We start from the raw sequence: 24990 nt of genomic DNA on the forward strand, positions 1-24990 counted from the left end.
ATTTCCCTCTCTCATTCTTTCTTTTTTTTTTTCCTTTCAGAATTGTATTTAGTCATATGTCAGACTTTCACATACTTCATCCATGTCTCTTAACTTCCACTTTATCTTTTCTACTTGTTATTTCCCTAGGCCGTTATCTGAGTAATTTCTTTAGATCTATTTTTCATTTCACTTATTCTCTCTTTAGTTCTAATTTACTATTTGACAACTCCATGAGGATTCTACTTTTAATTATTTTTTAAAATTTATTCATTCACTTTGAGACAGAGACAGAGACAGAGCACATGAGCAAGGGAGGGGCAAAGAGGGAGGGAAAGAGAGAATCCAAAGCAGGCTCCGCACTCTCAGTGCAAATCCCAACATGGGGCTCAAACTCACAAGTTTGAGCTGTCAGCACGGAGCCTGACGTGGGGCTTGAACCCACAAACCGTGAGGTCATGACCTCAGTCGAAGTTAGACACCTAACCGACTGAGCCACCCAGGTGCCCTTAACATCCTACTTTAAACTGCATTCCTCCAGAAAGGATTTGCGTTTGCTTCTGCCAGCCACCTGGTTCCATCACTTATCCATTAGTACTTTCAGCTACATTCTCACCTTGGGTTTCTGGGATAATACATGCAGTGTGAATTCTGACCCTAAACCTGTGTAAAGGATGGTTATGAGTTCTCAAGGGAAAGGTTGTTTGTTGTGTTGTTTTGTTTTGTTTTGTTTTGTTTTTGCCATCCAGAGCCAAAGACAAGGCAGATAAACTTCTCTGCAACCTCTTCAAGGAGTTGGCTTTGTCTAATTCACTCTTTACTAAGGGTATCACTTTTCAAGGACTCAGCTTTATGTGCAGTTTCCAATACAACTTTGCATAGGCCCAGACTTTATCTCCTTTCACTTGAATGACCTGCTAAAACCATACTCTAAACCACCAGTTTAGACATGAGCTTCTATAATTGGAATTTTTTAGGATATCCAGCACACGTGTTGTCAGATAGCTAGGATGCATACTGCCAGAAATGAAAAAGGAGACTTGTTTTTGATCTAACAATGCTGAAACTTCAGAAAAGCTTCAACTGCACCTTCATAAAGGCAAACAGAATTGTGAGTGCTATGAAGTTTGGGAAAGGAACTGTAGCATGACATCCCTAACTCCAATCGCAAGATTTCTTCCAACAAGCTTGCTCAGTGACAACCATGCCTCAGATTCTTACTAATCATTTTTAATATCATTCATTGACTCTTCAGCAAGTGTCCAAACTACCCAGGTTGTTTTGAATTTATTTGTTCCATACATATTAAGGTACATAATTATATAAAGACACTTGGGGAGGAGTGATAGTTACAAAGATATAATTTAAGAGATAACTAGCATCACAAAACAGGATGTGAAACATATAATATTTGTTTAGATATATATAGTATAAGCAATTAAAAAAATGGGAGTCTACAGGAAAAATACAGTCCCAATCATACAAGAGAGGCTCATAAACTTAAACATGAAAAGTTAATACAATGTACAAGGACCAAATGAGTTATAAAGAATCAAGTACACCTGATGCCCTAATGGCTATCAGATACATGGAAAATGAACAAAAAAAAAATCAAGTTGATGCCAAGTTTAAACCTGAGGAAACCATGGTACCACTTTTAGAAACAAGAAAATCCAGGAGGGAAAAGAAAGATAGTTTGGGGAGAAATGAATCCAATATAGATATGGTAAGTTTGAAGAAACAGCAAAACAATAAAGTGGAAATATTAGCAAAACGTGGAGATCAGAAAAATGTCAGTTCAGAACTAAATATCTTGGAAGAGTATCCTCTAATACCCTCTGTGGTGGTAGTCAAGATAGAAGAGCAGCACACTTTCCTCAGGAAAACAGGGAAGAGTAGAAGGCTTAAGAAATGAACTTTAGAGGATGCTGACAGGGAAAAAGGTAGGAAGATAAATTATTAGTAGAGCAGAAAAGTGTTTGGAGGTGAGAAGAAAACAGTGGTGTGACCAAAAAGGTGAGAGTGTTTCAAGAAGAAAAAGATGATTCACGGCATCAAATGCAACAGAAAATCAGGGAAAATAAGGACTTAAAGAAAGCCACTGAATCTGACAACTAGGAAATAATTGATGTCCATCAAAAGCAAGGTTTTATTGCTGTGGTAAAAATGGAAGCCAGACTCAATATGTAATGAATCAATTTTTAATTTTATTCTTCAAGGTGTTAGGGTGCTTCCCTATCACTGTGACTATATTCTTTGTTCCTTCCTCCAGATGAAAGAAAATAGGTGCCACATGGCAGCAACCCTCTAAGCTATGAGTTGTAACCCCTTCCACTTACAACAAATCCACCTGGTCAAAGGACTGGAGCCAAGAGTCCCAATTATCACATGGATATCTACCCAATAGATTTCAAAACTTGACTCAGTTGATTGCCAACTCAGCTGCCACTGTCTTTGCCATAACCCACTTCTTTCCGTGACTTTTGGTAGCCACAGGCAACCAAGTCATGGCAATCCCATCAGCCTTGTATAGGCTCCCTCCAAGGCCATAAGAATAGCCCTAGCAATTTTTTTATTGTAATTCTGTGTTCTTTTTCTCCAAAAAGGGTCCTGAGATATGAAAGCATCAAGCTGCATAATACCTGGATCTCCCTATATTAACCAGTAACTCATCCTCTCCAACATCGTAACATAGCCATGTTTGTAACATCGCCTTACCTGCTCCACTAATGTACAGACTTTGAGAAAGTCCAATATAGCCTCAAAAGATGAAAGCTGGGAATTGCTAGTCTACACTTCGTTTCCCCAGGATGGAACAGAACTACAATACAGGGGTGCCTGGGTGGCTCAGTTGGTTGCATCTGACTCTTGATTTCAGCTCAGGTCGATTCCAGAGTCGTGGGATCAAGCCCCACATCAGGTTCTGTGCAAGATTCTCTCTCTCTCTCTCTCTGCCCCTGTCCCCTACTTGTGCTTTCTCTCTCTCTCTGAAAAATAAAAAGAACTCCAATACAAGTATCTCTCATTTAACATAGCACAACTTTAAAAAGTGCTGCCAAATCTGCAGAGATTAATTTTTTTCTTAACTACAGAAAGAGATATGTTATACAGTTCTCTTTTGAAGCTCTAAATGCCATGTTTATTCTTTTTTTTAAGTCTTTATTTATTTACTTGAGAGACAGAGAGAGAGAATGAACAGTGTAGGGACAGAGAGACAAGGGGACAGAGGATCTGAAGCCAACTCTGTGCTGAGAGCAGAGCCCAATGAGGCACTCAAACTCACAAACCTGAGCCAAAGTTGGAGGCTTAACCGACTAAGCCACCCAGGTGCCCCACCATGTTTTTTCTTGTATTTAATGGAACATTTATACATGAAGAGCAGGTCTTTGTTGTATTGCTGCCAACTTCTTATCTAAACAAATGAAGAACAAGTCACAGATACCCTCAGAATTTTCACAGGCAGTATGCAACAAGAGTAGAGAGTACCTCCACACTGAATGTATTATCCAGGGAATGAAGTCAGGATACATTGAAACAACTAGGACAACAGAACTAAAATTAAAGACCATGATTCGGCATTTTTGAATGAGACTCCAAAGGTACCATGAACAAGTAAATTTCATCATGAAAACTCACTATGCCCTGTGTATTTTAAATCTTATCCCAGGGGCGCCTGGGTGGCGCAGTCGGTTAAGCGTCCGACTTCAGCCAGGTCACGATCTCGCGGTCCGTGAGTTCGAGCCCCGCGTCGGGCTCTGGGCTCATGGCTCAGAGCCTGGAGCCTGTTTCTGAGTCTGTGTCTCCCTCTCTCTCTGCCCCTCCCCCGTTCATGCTCTGTCTCTCTCTGTCCCAAAAATAAATAAACGTTGGAAAAAAAATTTAAAAAAAAATCTTATCCCAGTAAGTTCTTACAATATGTCTAAGATAAGTTACTCTTGTTCCCATTTCCCAGGTAGGAAAATTGAGGCAACAAAGCACCACACGCAAAATCACCAGTGAAGAAGTGGTTTACCACAGCCTTTAGACCATCATTCTAATTCAGGTAATCTGATACCAATCTGGACTCTATTATATCATATGGCTTTTAATAAAAATTGAATGTTCGTTCAATAAATAGTTTTAAAAAGATAGAAGCCCCAGAAGTTTATATAATTTCAGAAAATATTCTGACACCACCACATACTCTTTTTGGAAAAAACAATTTTCTGAACTCAAATCTATCAAAAAACAACAAGGAAGATTATTGATGACAGAATTATCCATAATAAATCTTGTTTTTAAAGGTTTTCACAAGGTGTCATATGCTTTAAAGATTTTAATAATACTGTTCAATGTAATAATTAGTAGCCACAAAGAAATTATCAGAGAAGCCCAAGAGATGCTGCCTGAAATGTATATAAATAATCTATGGCTTAGTTTGTAATGTCCTAAGACTTTGGAGTCATTCATATGAAACAGCCCAATACCTAGCATGCATTTTTATTGCATCTCTCTCCTAGAATACCAAGAGCCATTGATGTGGAGCAAAAAACATTGCTGTATTAGTGCCCCATCTTCATCTCCATACATTAGTTCGGTCCAACAGAGGACCAAGTAGCTTATCCTCTATTAAACCAGGGCACATAATGGCTCCAGATCCTGGAAATGCTGGACCCTAAGCTCCCTCTGCAGGAGGTTGGGACTATCAGACTTCAAAGAGAACCTGATAATCATTTTTACTCTAGGACAAGAGGGACATATAGACTATGTAAAGCCACTGGACACCTGTAATCTATATATTGCTATCTATTAAATGAAAGCTACTTGTGAAGAGAAAGAACCTTAACCAAAGACAGTGTGAAAGTCAATCTAAGGCAAAACTCATTTTATTTACTGCTTTGAGTTATACATTTCACAGGATCATTTATTCTTTCAATGCCATGTGTATCCATACATTTAGGTAAATAAGTCAGGAACTCATGGAGCAGGGATTTAGTGTTTGGCTCATTGCTGTATTCCCCATGACTGGGAAGGTGCCTGGCATATTTTAATGGAGGGAGACCATTAAAAAACAAAACAAATAAGTAAAATTTGTAGCTTGTCAGGTAGAGAAATGCTATATGAAAAAGTTAAAAAGGGGAACAAGAATGGGAAAAGTCGTAATTTTAAGTAAAGTCGCCATTTATGAGTAAAAATCAGTAAGGAGGTTGTCTTGAACAATTGTTAAGAAATGTTGTGCATAGTAGTACAAGAGTAAAAAGTAGTCAAGTCCTGGAAATTCTTTGAAGGTATAGCTGAAAGAATGTAGGGGATGAGAGAAAGGGAGATGTCCAGGATTATTCCAAGATATTTCTGCTGAGCAAATGGAAGAATGGAGTTGCCCTTAACTAAGATGAGGAAAATATGGAGGAGCAGGAGGGAGTGAGGAAGAGATCAGGATCTTAATTTCGGACATGTTAAGTTTGAGATACCTCTTATATGTTCTGGTGGAGCTGTTGAATGGACAGTTGGAATCTGAGTCTGGAGTTTAGGGGTCAAGTCCAGGCTGGAGAGAGAGAACTGAGAGTCATCAGTATGTAAATGGTATTTAAGGCCATGAATCTGGATGAGCTCACCAAAGGACTACACAGAGAAAAGAGAAGGTCTGAGAACTGAGCCCAAACGCTTTTTGATTATTTAAACCACAAAATCATCAGGGGCGCCTGGGTGGCGCAGTCGGTTAAGCGTCCGACTTCAGCCAGGTCACGATCTCACGGTCCGGGAGTTCGAGCCCCGCGTCGGGCTCTGGGCTGATGGCTCAGAGCCTGGAGCCTGTTTCCGATTCTGTGTCTCCCTCTCTCTCTGCCCCTCCCCTGTTCATGCTCTGTCTCTCTCTGTCCCAAAAATAAATAAACGTTGAAAAAAAAAATTAAAAAAAAATCATTATATCTCCTGCTTTCCCTTTGTTTACAGGGCTCACTAAACTATTATTAAGATAAAGTAATCAGATAAAATAAATTCATAATGATTGTCATCCACTATTCTTCCACAAAGCTATAAATCAACTGTCTAGTGATTCTTCCTAGGTCATCTTCAGGTTTCAAAATTAAGGTAAATGTTGTTTTGGGGGCACCCAGGTTAAGCGTCTGACTGTTTGATATCTGTTCAGGTCATGATCTCACAGATTCCTGAGTTTGAGCCATACATTGGCTGTGCACTGATAGCATATAGCCAGCTTGAGATGATTCTCCCTCTTTCTTTGCCCCTCCCCCGCTCACACACTCTGTCTCTCTCAAAATAAATAAATAAACTTAAAAAAAAATAAATCCTTTTTTTTTAAAACACTTATTCATTTTTGAGAAACAGAGAAAGACAGAGCATGAGTGGGGGGAGGGGTAGAGAGAGAAGGAGACACAGAATCCAAAGCAGGCTCCAGGCTCCAAGCTGTCAGCACAGAGTCCAATGTGGGGCTCGAACTCACAGACCATGAGATCATAGCCTAAGCTGAAGTCAGACACTTAACAGATTGAGCCACCCAGGCGCCCCAATCTGTTTCTTTTTTTTTGCCCATAAGATTTTAAAGAAGGGTGGCTCAGTCAGATAAGTGTCTGACTTTGGTTCAAGTCATGATCTTGCAGTTTGTGGGTTCAAGCCCCGCATCCAGCTCTGTGCTGACAGCTCAGAGCCTGGAGCCTGCTTCGGATTCTGTATCTCTTTCTCTCTCTCTCTCTATCTCTCTCTCCCCTCCTCCCCCACTCATGCTCTGTCTCTCTCGCACGCGCTCTCTAAAAACTAAACAAACACTCCCTCTCTCTCTGCCCCTCCCCTGCTCATGCTCTCTCTCTGTCTCAAAAATAAATAAAAACATTAAAAAAAATTAAAAAAAAAAAAAAGGGGGCGCCTGGGTGGCTCAGTCAGTTAAGCGTCTGACTTCAGCTCAGGTCATGATTTTGCGGTCCCTGAGTTCAACCCCATGTCAGGCTCTGTGCTGACAGCTCAGAGCCTGGAGCCTGCTTTGGATTCTGTGTCTCCCTCTCTCTCTGCCCCTCCCCTGCTCATGCTCTGTCTCTCTCTGTCTCAAAAATAAAAACATTAAAAAAAAATGTTTTTAAACTAAACAAACATTAATAAAATAAAATAAAATAAAATAAAATAAAATAAAATAAAATAAAGAAGGGTGCTACATTTATCTGCCTTCTGAGAGTTTTCCCAAATAACCACTTGTAACTAATCGATAGCAACTATTTCTCAGCAATCCTAGGATGAATGACAATATATTTACACAAGTTTTTTTGTTCCTTTGTTTTTTTGTTTTGTTTTGGACAAGTCTGAATACACCACAGCTTTAACTAGTTTTACCCTCTTCTCTTTTAGTTTGGCTTTCAGCGCACCCATTGTAAGTACATACTTCAGGTTATCTGACTTCAGGATTACTTTTTTCAGAAAAGAAGAAAAATTATTATAATTCTTTGCCTTTACAGAGTCATTAGTTATCATCTTTTCCTAACAGTGTAGGAAGAAAATGTAGGCAGTTAGGACACTAGCAGGATAGTAGGACATTTTCCTTGTTTGTATATTTTTGCTTTTTATTAAAATGAAAAGAATGATTTCTTGTTGTCATCTTGTAACATAAGTTTCCTACATCACCAAAGATTTCTTGATCATTTCCCTATGCAATTCTGCCAGTAGTTTTACTAACATGGGCCAATTTCCATTTAGGGCCCTTTAATTTATGCTTTGGCAAAGAGTTCACAGAATAAATTAGCATTACAATAACCAGAATAAGAACAACAAAAACAAAAGGTATAGGCTCCTATTTACACATAAGGGAGCAAATTCCTATCCACATATTCATATCCTTAGGGATGGTCTTAAACTAAAATAGAGGAAAAAAGGGACATTTTATATACTATAGAGCTATAACTTTTGATAATGACTAAAGTTTTTTTTTTAATTCTTAAGGTAAATAGCATATGTTATTCAATACAATTCCGTTGCCTAAAATAGTGACTGTATCTCCACTACCAGAACTCTTTTTTTTTTTTTTTAATTTTTTTTTTTCAACGTTTATTTATTTTTGGGACAGAGAGAGACAGAGCATGAACGGGGGAGGGGCAGAGAGAGAGGGAGACACAGAATCGGAAACAGGCTCCAGGCTCTGAGCCATCAGCCCAGAGCCCGACGCGGGGCTCGAACTCACGGACCGCGAGATCGTGACCTGGCTGAAGTCGGACGCTTAACCGACTGCGCCACCCAGGCGCCCCTCCACTACCAGAACTCTTAAACTGAACTTCTAGTTCCAGCCATGATGGAGTAACAGGTACTGGTCTTACCTCAAACAACAATAAAACTGGACAAAACACATAAAACAACTGTTTCAGATACTGGACAGCAGATCAGGTCAATTTTATCAGAAATAAAAAGGCCCTAAATATATATGTACTTAATAACAGAGCTTCAAAATGTATAAAGTAACTACTAACAGAACGGAAAAGAGAAAAAGACAAATCTAAAATTATAGTTGAAGATTTCAATATTCCTCCCTCAGCAACTGATAAAAGAAGTAGACTAAAAATCAGAAAGATAAGAAACCTAAATACAGCATCAACAAACTTGATCTAATTGTCTTTTATAGAACACTATATTCAACTTCAACAAAATATTTATTTTATTTTTATTTTTATTTTTATTTTTATTTATTACCGAGAAACAGAGAGAGTGTGAGCATAAGAGGGGCAGAGATAGGAGGAGACACAGAATCCGAAGCAGGCTCCAGACTCTGAGCTGTTAGCACAGAGCCCCATGCAGAGCTTGAACTCACAAACTGCGAGATTATGACCTGAGCCGAAGTCAGACGCTTAACCGACTGAGCCACCCAGGCACCCCAAGATATTTTTTTTTGAGAATACTTATCTTCAAGTATACACATTCATTTTAAGTTTTTTTCAACATTCAATAAGATAAACCATATGCTGGGACATAAAACAGGTCTCAGCGGATTTAGGACCGAAATAATATATTCTCTGAAAATTAAATAAAAAATTGATAATAGTAAGATAGTTGGAACCGACCTAAATAATTGATAATTGAACAACAAAAGAAATCATAAAGGAAATTGGGAAATATGTTTAACTGATTGAAATAATACTATTTAAATTTGTGGCATACAGTTAACATCGAAATTTAAAGCTTTAAATGTTCATATTAGAAAAGAGGAGGGGTGCCAGGATAGCTCAGTTGGTTCAGTGTCCAATTTCGGCTCATGTCATGATCTCATGGTTCATGGGTTCCAGCCCCACATCTATCTCTGTGCTGACAGCTTGGAGCCTGGAGCCTGCTTCGGATTCTTTGTCTCCCTCTCTCTCTCTCTCTGCCCCTCCCCTGCTCACACGCAAGCTCTCTCTCTCTCTCTCAAAAATAAACAGGGGCGCCTGGGTGGCACAGTCGGTTAAGCGTCCGACTTCAGCCAGGTCACGATCTCGCGGTCCGTGAGTTCGAGCCCCGCGTCAGGCTCTGGGCTGATGGCTCGGAGCCTGGAGCCTGTTTCCGATTCTGTGTCTCCCTCTCTCTCTGCCCCTCCCCCGTTCATGCTCTGTCTCTCTCTGTCCCAAAAATAAATAAACGTTGAAAAAATAAATAAATAAATAAATAAACATTAAAAAAATTTTTTTTAAATAAAAGATGAGAAGTCTCAAGTCATGACCTCAGCTCCACCTTTCAGGAGCCAGAAAAATAAAAGTTAATAGAAAAACTGCTTCTTCTACTCATAACACTTCTGACACTACCTGGAGTTAGCCCACAGCTTAAGGGCTCAGTGCAAGACTGTCCCTCACTTCAGACTCCAGTCACAAGTCTGGGCCTCTTCTACTTCTTACCAACTGGCTGTAAATTAGGAATTGCCACAACCTCTTTCTTGGGTCTAATAATTTGTTAGAATGGCTCACAGAACTCAGGAAAGTGGTTTACTTGCTATTATCAATTTATTATAAAGGATACAATTCAGAAAGAGCCAAATGAAAAAGATGCATAGGAAAAAGTATGTGGGGAGGAGTGCAGAGTTTCCATGACTTTTCTGGGTGCATCATCCTCCCAGGACCTCAATGTATTTACCAATTGGAAAGCTCTCCAAATCCCTTTGTTTAGGTTTTCATGGAGGTGCCAGTATATAGACATAATCGATTAAATCATTGGCCACTGGTGATGAACTCAATCTCTAGCCCTTCTCTCCCTAGAGCTCAGAGCTGAAAATTCTAATCCTCTTGTCATACTGTTAGTTCCTCTCAGAACCAGCCCTTTTCCTCTAAGAGGCATCTCATTAGCAAAAACTCAGATGTGGTTGAAAGGGGGCTTCATTATCATAAACTCAGGTATGGGGGTGTCTGGCTGGCTCAGTCAGTAGAGCATGCAACTCTTGATCTTGTGGTTGTAAATGTGAGCCACACGTTGGGTGTAGGGATTATCTAAAAATAAAATCTTTTAGGGCCACCTGGGTAGCTCAGTTGGTTAAGTGTCTGACTCTTGATTTTGGCTCAGGTCATGATCTCACAGTTCATGAGTTCAAGCCCTGCATCAAACTCCGTGTTTTTACAGAGCCTGCTTGGGATTCTCTCTCTCCCTCTCTCTCTGCCCCTCCCATGCTCACTTGCATGCACACACACACACACTCTCTCTCTCTCTCTCTCTCAAAATAAACAAATAAACTTTTAAAACATCTTTTATTTTATTTTTTTAATTAAAAAAATTTTTTAATGTTTATTTTTGAGAGAGAAAGAGTGTGTGCAGCGTAGGAGCAGAGAGAGAGGGAGGCAGAGAATCCGAAGTAAGCTCCAGGCTCTGAGCTGTCAGCACAGAGCCCAAGGCGGGGCTCGGACCCATGAGTGGTGAGATCATGGAAGTCAGATGCTTAACCAACTGAGTCACCCAGGCACCCCAATAAAATCAGTAACTTTGATGAAATGAATAAATTATTTGAAGGAGGCAAATTACCAAAATTGATACAAGGAGAAATAATGGATGTGGATATCTCTTAAATAAATTGAAGGAAATTGAATTTGTATATTAAAATATTTCCACAAAGAAAATTCCAGGCCTTGTTGGCTTCCCTGGTGTTTCTTTATTGTTCTTTCTTTTTTTTTTTTTTTAAGTTTATTTTAATTTATTTTTTTTTATTTTTTTTAATTTTTTTTATTTTTTTAAAATTTTTTTTCAACGTTTATTTATTTTTGGGACAGAGAGAGACAGAGCATGAACGGGGGAGGGGCAGAGAGAGAGGGAGACACAGAATCGGAAACAGGCTCCAGGCTCTGAGCCATCAGCCCAGAGCCTGACGCGGGGCTCGAACTCCCGGACCGCGAGATCGTGACCTGGCTGAAGTCGGACGCTTAACCGACTGCGCCACCCAGGCGCCCCTATTTTAATTTATTTTTGAGAAAGATGCAGAGAGCAAGTGGCAGAGGGGCAGAGAGAGAAGGAGACAGAATCCCAAGCAGGCTCCACAGTACCAACAAAGAGCCCTATGCGGAGCTCAAACCCATGAACTGTGAGATCATGACCTGAGCTGAAATCAAGAGTCCAACACTTAACCAAACTAAGCCACCCAGGCACTCCCTCCCTGGAATTTCTAACAAACATGTAAGGAAAAAAGAAAATCAATCTTTTAGAAAATAGAGGAAGAGAGAACACTTCCCAACTCATTTATAAAGCAACGTAACACTGACACCAAAACCAAACAAGTACAATATAAGGAAAAAAAAAAAAGGACTAAAATTCCTCCTTAACAAAAATGTCAAAATCCTTAATAAAATATTAACCAACCAAATCCAAAACAAAACATAAAAAGGATCAAGTGATATTTAATCTCAGGAATGTAAGGTTGATTTCACATTCAAACATCAGTTAATATAATTCACATTAACATAATAAAGAAGGAAAATCCTAAGAACATCTCAGTTGTTATGGGAAAAACATTTAACAAAATTTAACATCTGCTCGAGCAAAGAGAAAGGGAAGAAACCTTCCTCAGTGTAATAAAAGTCATGTATATAAAACCTGTAACTAACATCATAATGGGAAAAAGCTGAATGTTTTCCCTCCAGTACAGGAAAAAAAGCAAGGATGTCCATTCACTCTCACTACTTCTGTTCAACATTGTCACATGTCCTAGTCAGTGCAATAAGGCAAGAAAAAATAATAAAAGGCATAAACATTGGGAAGGAAGAAGTAAGACCATCTTTATCTGTAGATGTTATGATTGCCTATCTGGGAAATCCTAAGGAATATAAAAAAAGAAGGAAGAAAAGAAGGAACAAATGAAATTAGGAAACCTACTAGAATAAATTAAGTGAATTTAGCAAAGTCTCCGAATACAAGATCAAGATAGAAAAACAAACTGTACTTCTGTATATTAGCAAAACCAAGTGGAAAATGATATTTAAAAACAATACTATTTATAATGCATCAAAAAAACAAAATACATAGAAATAAATTTAATGAATGACGTGTAATACTGGTATAAAACATTTCAGACAGAAATTGAAGAAGATCTAAATAAATGGAGAGTTTATCCTTATGTATTGAAAGACTTAATATTATTAAGATATCAATTTTCCTCTAACTGATATATAGATTTAACACAATCCCAATTAAAATCCAAGTAGACATTTTTTGTACAAGTTGAATCCTTTGATATTGATGTAGGATCAACAAATACCCAAATGCAACAGGTAAGAGGCAGACTTATATCTGTTGAACCTACTACAGGGAACAACTCTTAATTTCCCTGGAGGAGATGAGTTGCTAAAAGTAACAGGAATTCTATTAGAAAAGTATATTATGTATAATAATCTCAGGTATTAATTCCAATCAAACTTAAGATAAAAAGAGGGGCACCTGGTTGGCTCAGTCAGTCAAGTGTCCAACTTTTGGTTTCAGCTCAGGTCATGATCCCATGGTTCGTGAGTCCGAACCCTGCCGGTTCATGGAACCTGCTTGAGATTCTCTTTCTCTGTCTCTCCCTTTGCCTCTCACCCACTCGTTCTCTCTGTCTCTCTCTTAAAAATAAAATAAAAACTTAAAAATAATTAAAATAAGATAAAAAGTATTACAATACTGTAATAAAGAAATTACGTTTTCCTTTGTTTCTCATGTCTATTTAATAAGTACCAAATCAGGTAAAGCCCTGGTAAAATACCAGATAATGCCACTTTATTATTATTGTTGTTGTTTTAAGAACAGGACAATCAAGAATTTTAGTGATGTACCTCTTCCAGGTTGTACATATCTTATGGAATAGAAAAAGTCTGTACCAAATAAAAGGCACTATCAGATGGAACAAGGAAACTGGAAGAGTGCTGGGAGTCGTTCAAAAGAATAAAAGGATTATTAACTAAGTGGAATTTAAGTGAAAACAAAACAAAAAAGAATAAAAGAATTTAAATAACACTTGAATATCATACAATCTTCAGATATTTTATAAATATTTTAAATGCTTTTACAGCTAAGAACATACTTTTTAAAATTTTTTTTTAATGTTTATTTATTTTTGAGAGACAGAGACAGAGCATGAGCGGAGGAGGGGTAGAGAGAGAGGGAGACAGAATCCGAAGCAGGCTCCAGGCTCTGAGCTGTTAGCACAGAGACTGACATGGAGCTGGAACTCATGAGCCGTGAAATCATGACCTGAGCCTAAATTGCACGCTTAACTGACTGAGTCACCCAGGTGCCCCAAGAACATACTTTTAATCATGTAAGGGTAAGAAGAGCTTTTAAAACAATGGGTCAGATATTTCATTAAGAACTCACTTCAGGAAGCCTGAGCATTCTAGGAAATAAAAGAGACTTCAGGTTATGTGATTAGCAAAGAGCAGATATCAGAGTATGTATAGTGTGTGTCGTATGACAGGATGTGTTACGTAACTCAGTAACCATGGCAAGTAAAGAAGCAGGCGGAGAGGTAACTTCATAATTCTAAACTAACAGAATTCTTAGAAGAATACAAAGCAGTGAATGGTTTGCTAACGAAACAAAGTTGGATGATGCTAATGCAAGATGCATGGCTGTCTTAATAGCTCATGTTACATTTCTATTGTACATAAAATAAGAGGAGACTTGCCAATTTGTATTTTTAAGATTTAAAAGAAAGAACACTACCAGAAAAAAATCTGTTCCTCTTCCAATTCTTCCCCTTAAAATGGCCATCTCCACCCTAAAATCAGAAACCAAGCCAGTAAGACCAGAAATAAGAACTTAATTACATGCTGCCAAAACCTTGACTGTATTAACGTTAAATTATATGTAATAATATGTTTTATATAAACTACTAAATGATAAACATGCAGGTCAAGCCAAAAGATTTGCTTCAGTGCTGTCCTCAATTTCCATCCTCTTAAATGACCTTCATGATATGTTTAAATGCTGTTCCAGAATATTTAGTGTGGAACCAAATCTTTTTTCACGCTTATCAAGTGTAATTGTTTGCTCAGAAATGTTTGGTGCTATTAGACATTGGGATCTCATTTTATTACACAATGAGAAACTTTTCCTTCTATAATTATAAAGTTCTGAACCAAAGCTAAGAATGACCATTGATTATACATGACTAAGACAACACAACATCAAATAAAATTATCTGACTTAAAGTTGCAGTTTTATTAGAATGTACCAGTCGGGCAATTTCTATAACTTAGTGTTTAAATTAAGAAAACATGAATAATTTAAAGACTAATAAATTTTCAAAAATTTAGGTGAATATACACATAACTACACAAGATTTATGGTGTATCTGTAGGATTCTCTAGTCAGCATTTGTTGTGCGTGTAATATTAATAAAAAGGATTTTTTTTTAACCATACAATGATTCTGGGATTCCCTGAATTTTCAGCTGCTGCATTTTCTACTCTACACCTGGCAGGTTCTTCTTCCTTTCAGTTTGTGCATTTCCTGTATTCTAAAAAGTAAATAGAAACAGGACCTTAACTGAGGAAATGGTGAGTCTTTGGCTAAGGAAATATAGCCACAGATAAGTACTTACACTTTGCACCTGGGGTTTGTTTTATACGGGACACTCTTTAGCAAAGTATTCCTCATGATCCTCATGAAACAGAACTGAAGGTGGCTTTTGTATGGACTCTTTTCTCTCTTGCCTAACTCATCAGCAGTAATTTAGAGTTTCTCTTAGATTATGTTGTCTATTCAATATATGTATGTTGATATATATATAGATATATAGATAGATAGATAGATATGTAGATATATAGATATATGTGTGTGTCAATATGTACACTAGTTCAGCATACATTTAAGATGCCTGAAGGAGTTGAATGTACAACTGGGAAGCACATGGATCTGACTAGATAATTCAAAAACAAGTCAATGGCACAGCCAGGAACAGAACAAGAAAGTTGCTATATCCTATCTTGCATTTTTAAAACCATGTCATACTCTATTGTGCCCTAAAATAATAAACTACCAATTCAAAGTTTAGTTTCTTAATTCTGACATTAACATATTATGAATGGGCACATATTGTGAATGGGCAGCACAAATAAACGACAACCATCACTGATTACTTCTCTAATAACTATAACTGTTTCAAGATCACTCTTGAGAAGGTCAACTTTTAAGCGTTCTACACCACAGGAGCAAGAAGGGATTTTCCCTTCCTATTTATTTAAATGAAATCTTTAAATGAAAGAATTAAGAGTTCCTTTCTTCCTGCATTGGAATATAATTTTAGTTCCAGAGGCTCTCATGGGACAGTGGGATAAATACATGCAGCACGTTACTAGGAGCCAAAAACAGGGAACTAATTTAGTCAGTCATTTGAAGAATGTGCAAAGGGTGTGCTACTCAACAAGCTGCGACATCAGTAAGTCACCAAAGTTTAAAACTTTAAGGCCACCTCACTACTTTCTACGGTGAACTAAAAAGTGACCATTAGTGACTTTCTTGTTCTATCTAGAAAACATCTCTTTTCTGCAAAGTGGATTGTGGAGTTCTTAACAAGTTCTAAGCTAAAAATAAGGCCTAAGCATCACTTTGAAGATATATCTAACAGTATTTGATAACTCTTTAATCCAAATGATGTAGCGATTGAACAGACTTGGTGAAAACACCTTCTTACATGGTTTCAAAGTCTCTCTATTTTGCTAATTTCTTCAAATTTCCTTAATAAGTATGTGCTAATTTCATCATGAATTTAAAAATATAATCAATTTTATTTATAACATGAGAAACTGATTTAATGAAGTTGCTTACCTTACAGATGTGTAGCATAGAAGGCCATTTCTATGATTTAATTCAGTGGGTGCTGAGCACCATACCCTTTTCTAAAAGAATACCTTTAGAGAGTATACATTTGGATACTGAGGATCTTGAAGATTTCCAAATAAATTCAAGGCTCTCTCTGGGAGATAGGGGTTGGGATATTTCAACAATATTATCTGATAGCTAGCTGAGAACAAATCTTTGTAAAAATAGAACTATTGGTGGAAAGCAAAGATGGCAGAATAAACTGAAGATAAAACAGGAAGAAAGGAGCCCAGCATTACATAATACACACAGCAGACATAATATTTTCCCTGGATACCGTATATTCTAATCACTCAAGGTTCAAATGAGGGTTAGTATTAATTACCCCAAAAAATAACTTTTAAAAACTTTTATTAATATGTTACGTTAAGAGAATATAAATCTGTTTCTCAGGTTCAAAGATTACAGAATTTTGAATGTTTATGTAACTTTTAGTAATAACTAAATTTACACACCAAGTCAAGGGTTCCAAACAGCACTCCTTACTAAAACTATAAACAAAAAAGGTTTTTTTGATCCTTATTATGTAAAGTTGGTATTTTAGATGAATCTGTTTTCTTTGATTCCCTTTTCAGCACTTTTATCTGTTTAACTTTTGCAAAAATATATACAACAGTGACAACTTGTTATTCCTACCTTGAAATTTTACTTTCCTTTTTAAGAGTTTCAAATAGAAATTGTGATATCCACTAGAGTCAGTTTCTCAATATATTAAAATGGAACTTAATTAAATCATCAGCTATAGTGGTAAAACATGCCAATCATAAATGATTTGTTTTACCACTTTACAGATAGCCTTACAGGTATTAAAAGAAGACATTTATTTTTTAAATTCTGCATATTAAGTGGATCAGATAATTCCTCTTGAATTATATTCAAGTACTATATTCTTGCTATTATAATAACTTTTCACAAGGTGTCACTGTTCTTCAAAGAAACAAAACATTTACTCTGTTAAAAAAAATGTGTTTCATTTTAAGAGCTCAATACATGTTATAAATCTTAATCTACTGTATCTTCGGATGCCAGAAGCACATGTATCATTCCTGCTATTATATGGGCAAAAATCATGGAGAAACAAAGGAAACTGATTTACTCCAGGTCATATACGGAACCAAAATCACTTTCCTCAAATATTGTACGAACATTTCAACAATACTGAGCTACTGAAAAATTTGTCTTTTAAAGTTTTCTTAATCCTTCTTTAAAAGTATCTCCTTGGGGCGCCTGGGTGGCGCAGTCGGTTAAGCGTCCGACTTCAGCCAGGTCACGATCTCGCGGCCCGTGAGTTCGAGACCCGCGTCGGGCTCTGGGCTGATGGCTCAGAGCCTGGAGCCTGTTTCCGGTTCTGTGTCTCCCTCTCTCTCTCTGCCCCTCCCCCGTTCATGCTCTGTCTCTCTCTGTCCCAAAAATAAATAAACGTTGAAAAAAAAAAATTAAAAAAAAAAAAAAGTATCTCCTTTAAGACTTACCTCTTCTTTGACTATGAGAAAAGAAATTCTCATCAGCTGAAAATATTTTTCAAAGCAATCTATTTTCTATCTAAATTATATTATAAATGTAAGCTATCTTACAAAAAAAAGGTCTTGTAAAAGATAACATCTGGAAATTTGTAAAGCTGTGCAACAGATATGTACCTTCCATTCCTTTCATCTCCTTGGGCTGTATTGTGAAAGGCAGTTCTGGGAAATGGAATTCCTTCCTGTCAGATCTGGAAAAATTCAGCTTTCTTTTGTTTCCATTTGCTATTTGGTCATTTTGACCTGTTCCCTCATTAAATATACCCTTCTCCATTTGGCTCTAAACAAACAAAGAAGTAAGAGTTAATTTTAAAAAAGATTTGTAACTATTTTTTGAATCATAAGCCTAAAATTGCCAGCCATTTGGAAGGTAATAAGATAGTCATAAAAGGTCTACATTTGCAAGGTTATTTAATAATTAAGAAGTAGAATAGAATACCATTAAACACATAAACAGATTGAATTCCAATAAAAGTTTCATGAAGCAAACTTTTAAAGATATATTGGATAATCTGAGAATACTAGTGTTGATCACGAGAAGCATAATCTTAACTTTTAATTTATAATCCTACTCATTGTACTCTGACTTTGACAAACTGCTTCAGTTCATTTTATTAATAATTTATTTTCCATTTACAAAATGATGTACTCTGGACACATTGAAAACCTGAGAACCTAGAACTCTAGAAATGTGTTACCCATTTTCACTCATTTGGCAACAGATGACAAAAAATCTGCTAAGTTAATGAACACTCTACCACAATGTAATATGTAGTATGCCACTGTGTGAATATATATTAATGTGCTTAATGACTTGCTTGCTCTTAGATAGATTTGTGTTGTTTTCATTTTTTATTATTATAAATAACATTATGCTTCAATTTTTAATAAGCTACTTCCCTATGTAAAACAGTAAGGCAATGAACTACACTGATTGCATTTTTCTTTAAAAAATTTTTTTTTAATGTTTATTTATTTTTGCGAGAGAGAGAGTGTGTGAGCAGGGGAGGGGCAGAGAGAGAGGGAGACACAGAATCTGAAGCAGGCTCCAGGCTCTGAGCTGCCAGCACAGAGCCTGATGTGGGGCTCAAACTCGTGAACCGCAAGATCACCACCTGAGCTGAGGCTGGATGCCGTACCTACTGACCCACCCAGGTGCCCCACTGAATATATTTTTCTAGTGAAAAGTTTGATGTGTCTATTTGGTAATTGCCTTTAATCTATAAATAAGATATTAAAAACACTTTGGGGGCAGTAAAAGACCAAAAAGTCTTGTGCCTTTTTTTTTTTAAGATTCTATTTTTTTTTAAACTAATCTCTACACACTACGTAGGGCTCGAACGTATGAACCAGAGGATCAAGAGTCACATGCTCTTCTGACTGAGCTAGCCAGGCACCCCAAGTCTTGTGACTTTTTTTTTTTTATAAATTTTTTTTTTCAACGTTTATTTTTTTTATTTTTGGGACAGAGAGAGACAGAGCATGAACGGGGGAGGGGCAGAGAGAGAGGGAGACACAGAATCGGAAACAGGCTCCAGGCTCTGAGCCATCAGCCCAGAGCCTGACGCGGGTCTCGAACTCACGGACCGCGAGATCGTGACCTGGCTGAAGTCGGACGCTTAACCGACTGCGCCACCCAGGCGCCCCGAGTCTTGTGACTTTTAAGGGTGAAAATCTTAACTTTTTTTGTGCAAGTCACACATTAAATACAGAAATCAAATTATAAGAAATTAACGAAAACTGAAAGCACTAAGGAAATAATGGCCTATTTTCATCTCAGGAGGGAAAAAAAAAAAGCTAAAAGCACATTTTTTAAAATGTTGGAGCCCTAAAGATAGAAAAAAGGATTGAATGGGGAGGGAGTCAAGGATAAAGTTTAAAAGAGGCCATATTTTAATGACTAGGTTCTTGCCTTACTTGAGTGGGACCTAATCCTTTTGCCTGCTATTAGACATAACCTGTACAATAGATTGTGAAGAAGTATGTCTCTTTTTCGCTCTTTCAGTCAACCTATTATTTAAAAATGAAGGCAAAGTTATTAGAACTCCCCATAAGCACTTCTGTTTTAGCTTCAGTAATGAAGTGATATCATGGCAGTCTACAGTTTGAACACTGAGTGACAAAATGCAATCACATTGTGTAAATGCCAATTGATAGAAGTTGGTGAAAACAGAGCAGAGAACAACTTGCTCATGGCCAACATCAGTGGTAACAACCATGTTGTGGGCTCACTCCAGCTGGCCTACTTGGTTTCTTGTATTTGTTCTAAATCTGGATCTCTTAACTACTGGTTTCTGAATTTCTGAGCTTGGTTTCCAAGGCTGGCTTACAACCATGGTTATTGCAACTAGGGTTTTGGGGTCCTCTCAAGAACAAATGGGCTCTTGCTGTCTGTAGACTGTTGTACCTTTGGACTGACACAGAAACGTCCACTGGCCCACTGCTGAAGCCATTGAGCTTTACAACTTATAGCTCAAACCAGTCTGTTAGTATGGGCTTGGGATGCTAAATGTAGTCTCCTTCCTAACCGAGATTCATGGTAGTGTCCCTAAATTTAAAGGGTTTTTTTATTATTTTATTTTAGAGAGAAAGAAAGAACAGGAGCATGGGAGAGGACAGAGGGGGAGAGAGACAGACAGACAGACAGATAGACAGAGAATCCTAAGCAGGCTCCACACTCAGTGTGGAGATTGGTGCAGGGCTCCATCCCATGACACTGAGATCATGACCTGAGCCGAAATCAAGAGTTGGACACCCAATCAACTGAGCCACCCAGGTGCCTCTCCCTAAATTTAAAACTATCCCTGATGCCTTACTAAATAGACCCTTGCTATATACATCACACTGCCCTTGATTAACCAGACTCATGGTACCAGTCTTTCAATCTGTATCAGTAGCTAAATCTACAACTGGTCCAATATGTTGTTTTCCTCCCCAAATACTTGATCTTCAAAGGCTATTTGACTATAAACGATTATTTTCAACTATTCTCCTCCATTTAGAAAATCTGTTATGAGGGGCGCCTGTGTGGCGCAGTCGGTTAAGCGTCCGACTTCAGCCAGGTCACGATCCCGCGGTCCGTGAGTTCGAGCCCCACGTCGGGCTCTGGGCTGATGGCTCAGAGCCTGGAGCCTGTTTCCGATTCTGTCTCTCCCTCTCTCTCTGCTCCTCCCCCGTTCATGCTCTGTCTCTCTCTGTCCCAAAAATAAATAAACGTTGAAAAAAAAAATCTTCTATGATACAGAAAAAAATGCTTACTTTGTTATACCAAGGCACATCAGTCCCAGAACCTAGGTCATATCACCTTTTTCTTCTTCAAATGGGAAGAAATTATCCTGAGGCTCTTGTTTTTAAAAGTGAGGTTTTTCCCAAAGGCATAAGTGGAAAATTAGACATCTATATAGGTAAGAAAAGTTAATTTCTTCTATGGCATTCTTAAGAAACACTCAGTAATGTCCTATTATTATAATTTCAATATATCCTCAAATTCAGTTTATATACAGACACTATGAACTTGATTCCTTAAAACACCTTTATATAGGAATGTTGTATCACTTAGGTTCATTTTCTTCTGTCTTTTTCTGTCACAACTCACCTTGGAGTGGGAAAGATTTGGCTTGGGATTTGAAGCCACCAAATTACTGCTGGTTAGATTGATAGGTGGCATCATCATACTACCTCCAGCATGTGGATCATTTTTCATTCCATTAGAGTTAGTGCCGGGATTGACAGGGTTTGGTAGTTCACTGATTATAGATTTTGTGTCTTGAGATATAGTATGAACATTTTCAATTGCATCCTGTTGACAATGTCCACCTTCACACTCTGTCTTTTTTGATTCTAAGATATCTCCTTTTCCTCCTTTGACTTTAATAACTCTGACTTTGATCTCCTTGGGCTTTTTCTCTTTTTCCATTTCCTGGAATAGGAAATATCCAAACATCCAAAATCTGAGTCAGAAGAACAGTTATTTTTATCATTAGAGTGCTACTTATAATACAGTTATATTGGCCAGAAAGAGAATAGTCTTTACCTTTCCCAAAATTGGAGTACTTAACAGTGTATTGGTAGAAGTTGTTTTCCTTTCATCTTTCATAAGTTCATTTTCTTTAGAATTCTCTTTTGGCTTTATGAATGAATTGACTTTTGCTTCTTGTAGTAATTTAGCTCTCAGTTCTGGTATAAATCTGATAAAACAAGCAATTATCAACCAATAATCTTTTATTTATATAAAGTATTTTATCTTTAATGTACCAGTTAATCAATTAATTTACGTGCTAACTACAGCATAAATAAGTTATTAAAAATGCATGTGTGCCAAGAGATGGTACAATATTTATTTAATACAAATGGCTTCCTGGTAAAGATAAATCTTCCAAAAATTTTGGCATGGGAATTTACTATATAAAACTTTTAGAAAACTTTACTCAATAAAATTATTTTTTTAATTTTCATAAATGTATTATTCTTTCCAAGGAAAACCCAAACCATTTTGTCCTTTTTGTGTTTCTTCAAAGTAACAGTACTTAAAAGATGAACTAATTAGTTTCTGAAATCTGAGTCTAGAGAAATATTTTTAGTACAAAATGTAACAGAATACATCAATATTGAAGGGGGATGATTTTGGTTTTAGTTTGATTTTTTTATGTTACTTATTTTTTAATAGAAAACCATTCACATGGCTCAAAACGTAAAAGGCTGTATTGAAAAGTCTCCTTCCTACCCTGCCCCTGAGTTGCACAGTTCCCCTCCCTGAAGCAGCTATTATTATCACTTTGGAGAAATTTTATTTTATTTATTTTTTTAAGTGGCTCTACACACAACTGGGTCTTGAACTCACCCCCCAAGTTCAAAAGTCACATCCTCCACCAACTGAGCCAGCCAGGTGTCCCCTAGTTTGTGGAAACTTTAAAATACCATTCCATGAGTAAATTCTTCCCTAGTTCAACCCAATCTTGACAGGGCTGTGCAGGGCACATGTCTAGTAAAGGGGAGTGTGAAGAGATGAAGAAAATAAACAGTGTGATTCATTTGGCTGAATAAGAAAATGTCATACTTCTGCCAAAACTCCTTTGCATTGCAGAAGGCTCTGTGAAAGGGAGAGGTCACTTATCAAAGGAAAAGGTCTTCTCCAAACATTTTCTGAGAATTCGATCATTGGAATTCAAGAACTTTCACCCCATCATGCTAAAATCCTAGTATCTAAATATCCAGGAGAAATCAACTTGGTCTATGGAGAAGTGATATAAAGCAACTTTTTAATTCAATAACTGGCACTTTTTTCATCAATGGATTTTCAATATACCTTCTTTACATTTTTTATTTTATATTAAAATTCTTAAAATGCTTCAAGTTCTAAGTACTCTAAAGGATTCTCTCTTCTTTGCCTTTTTCTATTATAGTATATCTTCAATGGCAGTTCCTGGAACTTTCCATGCCTAATCTTAAATTCATTACATTTTCAAATGATGTCCATATTTTCTGACCTCACATCCAAAGACCAACTGAATGACTCTGCAATTAAAGAAAAAATTCTTCTTTCAAAGCCCAAATAGAAAACAGTGGGTTACATATACAATGTTGGACACAGAAGGACTAGAGGCATGGTCCCTACGTTCCAGAAATTTCCATTTTGGTAGGGAGAATATGACAACAGGGACTGCAATAGAGAATAAATAAAGCAGAGGGAAAAAAATCATTCGGGAAATAAATGCCAACTATAACATATAGATCAGAGAAGCTGTCAGAAGAGGAAAAACCAGACTATTCTGAGTCAGAGGTCCAAATGGGAATAAAGTTAAACAGTACTGATTGTTTATTTACTATCTTCTGGCCTATGATTGCCATTGAAAATGTGTGTACGGGGCGCCTGGGTGGCGCAGTCAGTTAAGCGTCCGACTTCAGCCAGGTCACGATCTCGCGGTCCGTGAGTTCGAGCCCCGCGTCGGGCTCTGGGCTGATGGCTCAGAGCCTGGAGCCTGTTTCCGATTCTGTGTCTCCCTCTCTCTCTGCCCCTCCCCCGTTCATGCTCTGTCTCGCTGTCCCAAAAATAAATAAACGTTGAAAAAAAAAAATAGTTTGAAAATGTGTGTAAAGAGCTTAGCATACTGCCTAGGACATAGTAACTGTAATGAATGTTAACTACAATTATTTTTATTACAATTTTCATCATAACACCTGTGAGCCTACCATATACCTAGTCAATAGCGAGGAACTCAGTAAAGTTTTTGTTAAATTGAATTTTCTGTGTGTGTAACATTAACCTATGCAGCAATTCTCATGTTACTAAAACTTCCTAATATAAAACACTATAAAGTCCATAATCACTCAACATGCTTACTTTTCTATAAATCCATCTCTAGTAAAATACTCATGATGCAAAAGATCAGTTGATGATGTCCTCTCAGCAGGATCAATTTGTAAACAAGCCTAGAAAATGAAAAAAAAAAAAAAGATTCTAACATTAATAAGTTTCTAACAGGGCTCTATAAGGTAAAAATTAAATTGACCTATGTAGAAGTTAACTAATTACCCAGAGCTAAAAAGATTTTTTTTTTTAATTTTTTTTTTTCCTTCAACGTTTATTTATTTTTGGGACAGAGAGAGACAGAGCATGAACGGGGGAGGGGCAGAGAGAGGGAGACACAGAATCGGAAACAGGCTCCAGGCTCTGAGCCATCAGCCCAGAGCCCGACGCGGGGCTCGAACTCACGGACCGCGAGAACGTGACCTGGCTGAAGTCGGACGCTTAACCGACTGCGCCACCCAGGCGCCCCAAAAAGATTCTTAAGAAGATGGAATTAGACCTTAGAAATTTCTGACAGTGAGTTCTGACCATTTATTTCCCTAAGAAATTTGTACTTGTAAAGCATTATTACAGGTTAAACGTCCTATGATTCTAGCCAAAACAGAAGTCGGTTTGTTTCAGCTGCAATTAGCAGAAATTAATTTGTTCTTTTTGATCCTCTTATCAGCACCATAAGGTGAAAAGTTCATGGATTATTATTTCCCTTTTACAGTACTAGAAGCATAATTAGTGATTTACCATATGAGGATTTTAACTCATTGTCTGAATCCTAATCCAGTGCTCTTCCTATAACACAACTTCACAAACCTTCAAGCACTCAAATCTTTCAATAATCCATTATAAGAACAGCTCTTTTCTCTTATCCTATTTTGAGAATATTTCAACTGAATAGAGATTTAAAAAAAAACCCACAAAACA

The 24990-nt window shown here is 37.3% G+C and overlaps 1 protein-coding gene across 1 annotated transcript in view; it reads right to left on the bottom strand.

The window, feature by feature from the left end:
* CDKL3 (cyclin dependent kinase like 3) overlaps positions 1 to 24990 on the bottom strand; it is a 91691-nt gene that overhangs the window by 30900 nt on the left and 35801 nt on the right. Inside the window, exons 6-10 of the mRNA XM_032593839.1 lie at positions 24106 to 24194; positions 21799 to 21952; positions 21361 to 21684; positions 17883 to 18045; positions 17718 to 17728 (exon numbers count right to left, since the gene is read on the bottom strand). Coding sequence (XP_032449730.1) covers positions 17718 to 17728; positions 17883 to 18045; positions 21361 to 21684; positions 21799 to 21952; positions 24106 to 24194 — 741 coding nt within the window. The remainder of the gene's footprint in view (positions 1 to 17717; positions 17729 to 17882; positions 18046 to 21360; positions 21685 to 21798; positions 21953 to 24105; positions 24195 to 24990) is intronic.

The sequence above is a fragment of the Lynx canadensis genome, chromosome A1 (assembly GCF_007474595.2).
Source record: "Lynx canadensis isolate LIC74 chromosome A1, mLynCan4.pri.v2, whole genome shotgun sequence".
Classification (NCBI taxonomy): domain Eukaryota; kingdom Metazoa; phylum Chordata; class Mammalia; order Carnivora; family Felidae; genus Lynx; species Lynx canadensis.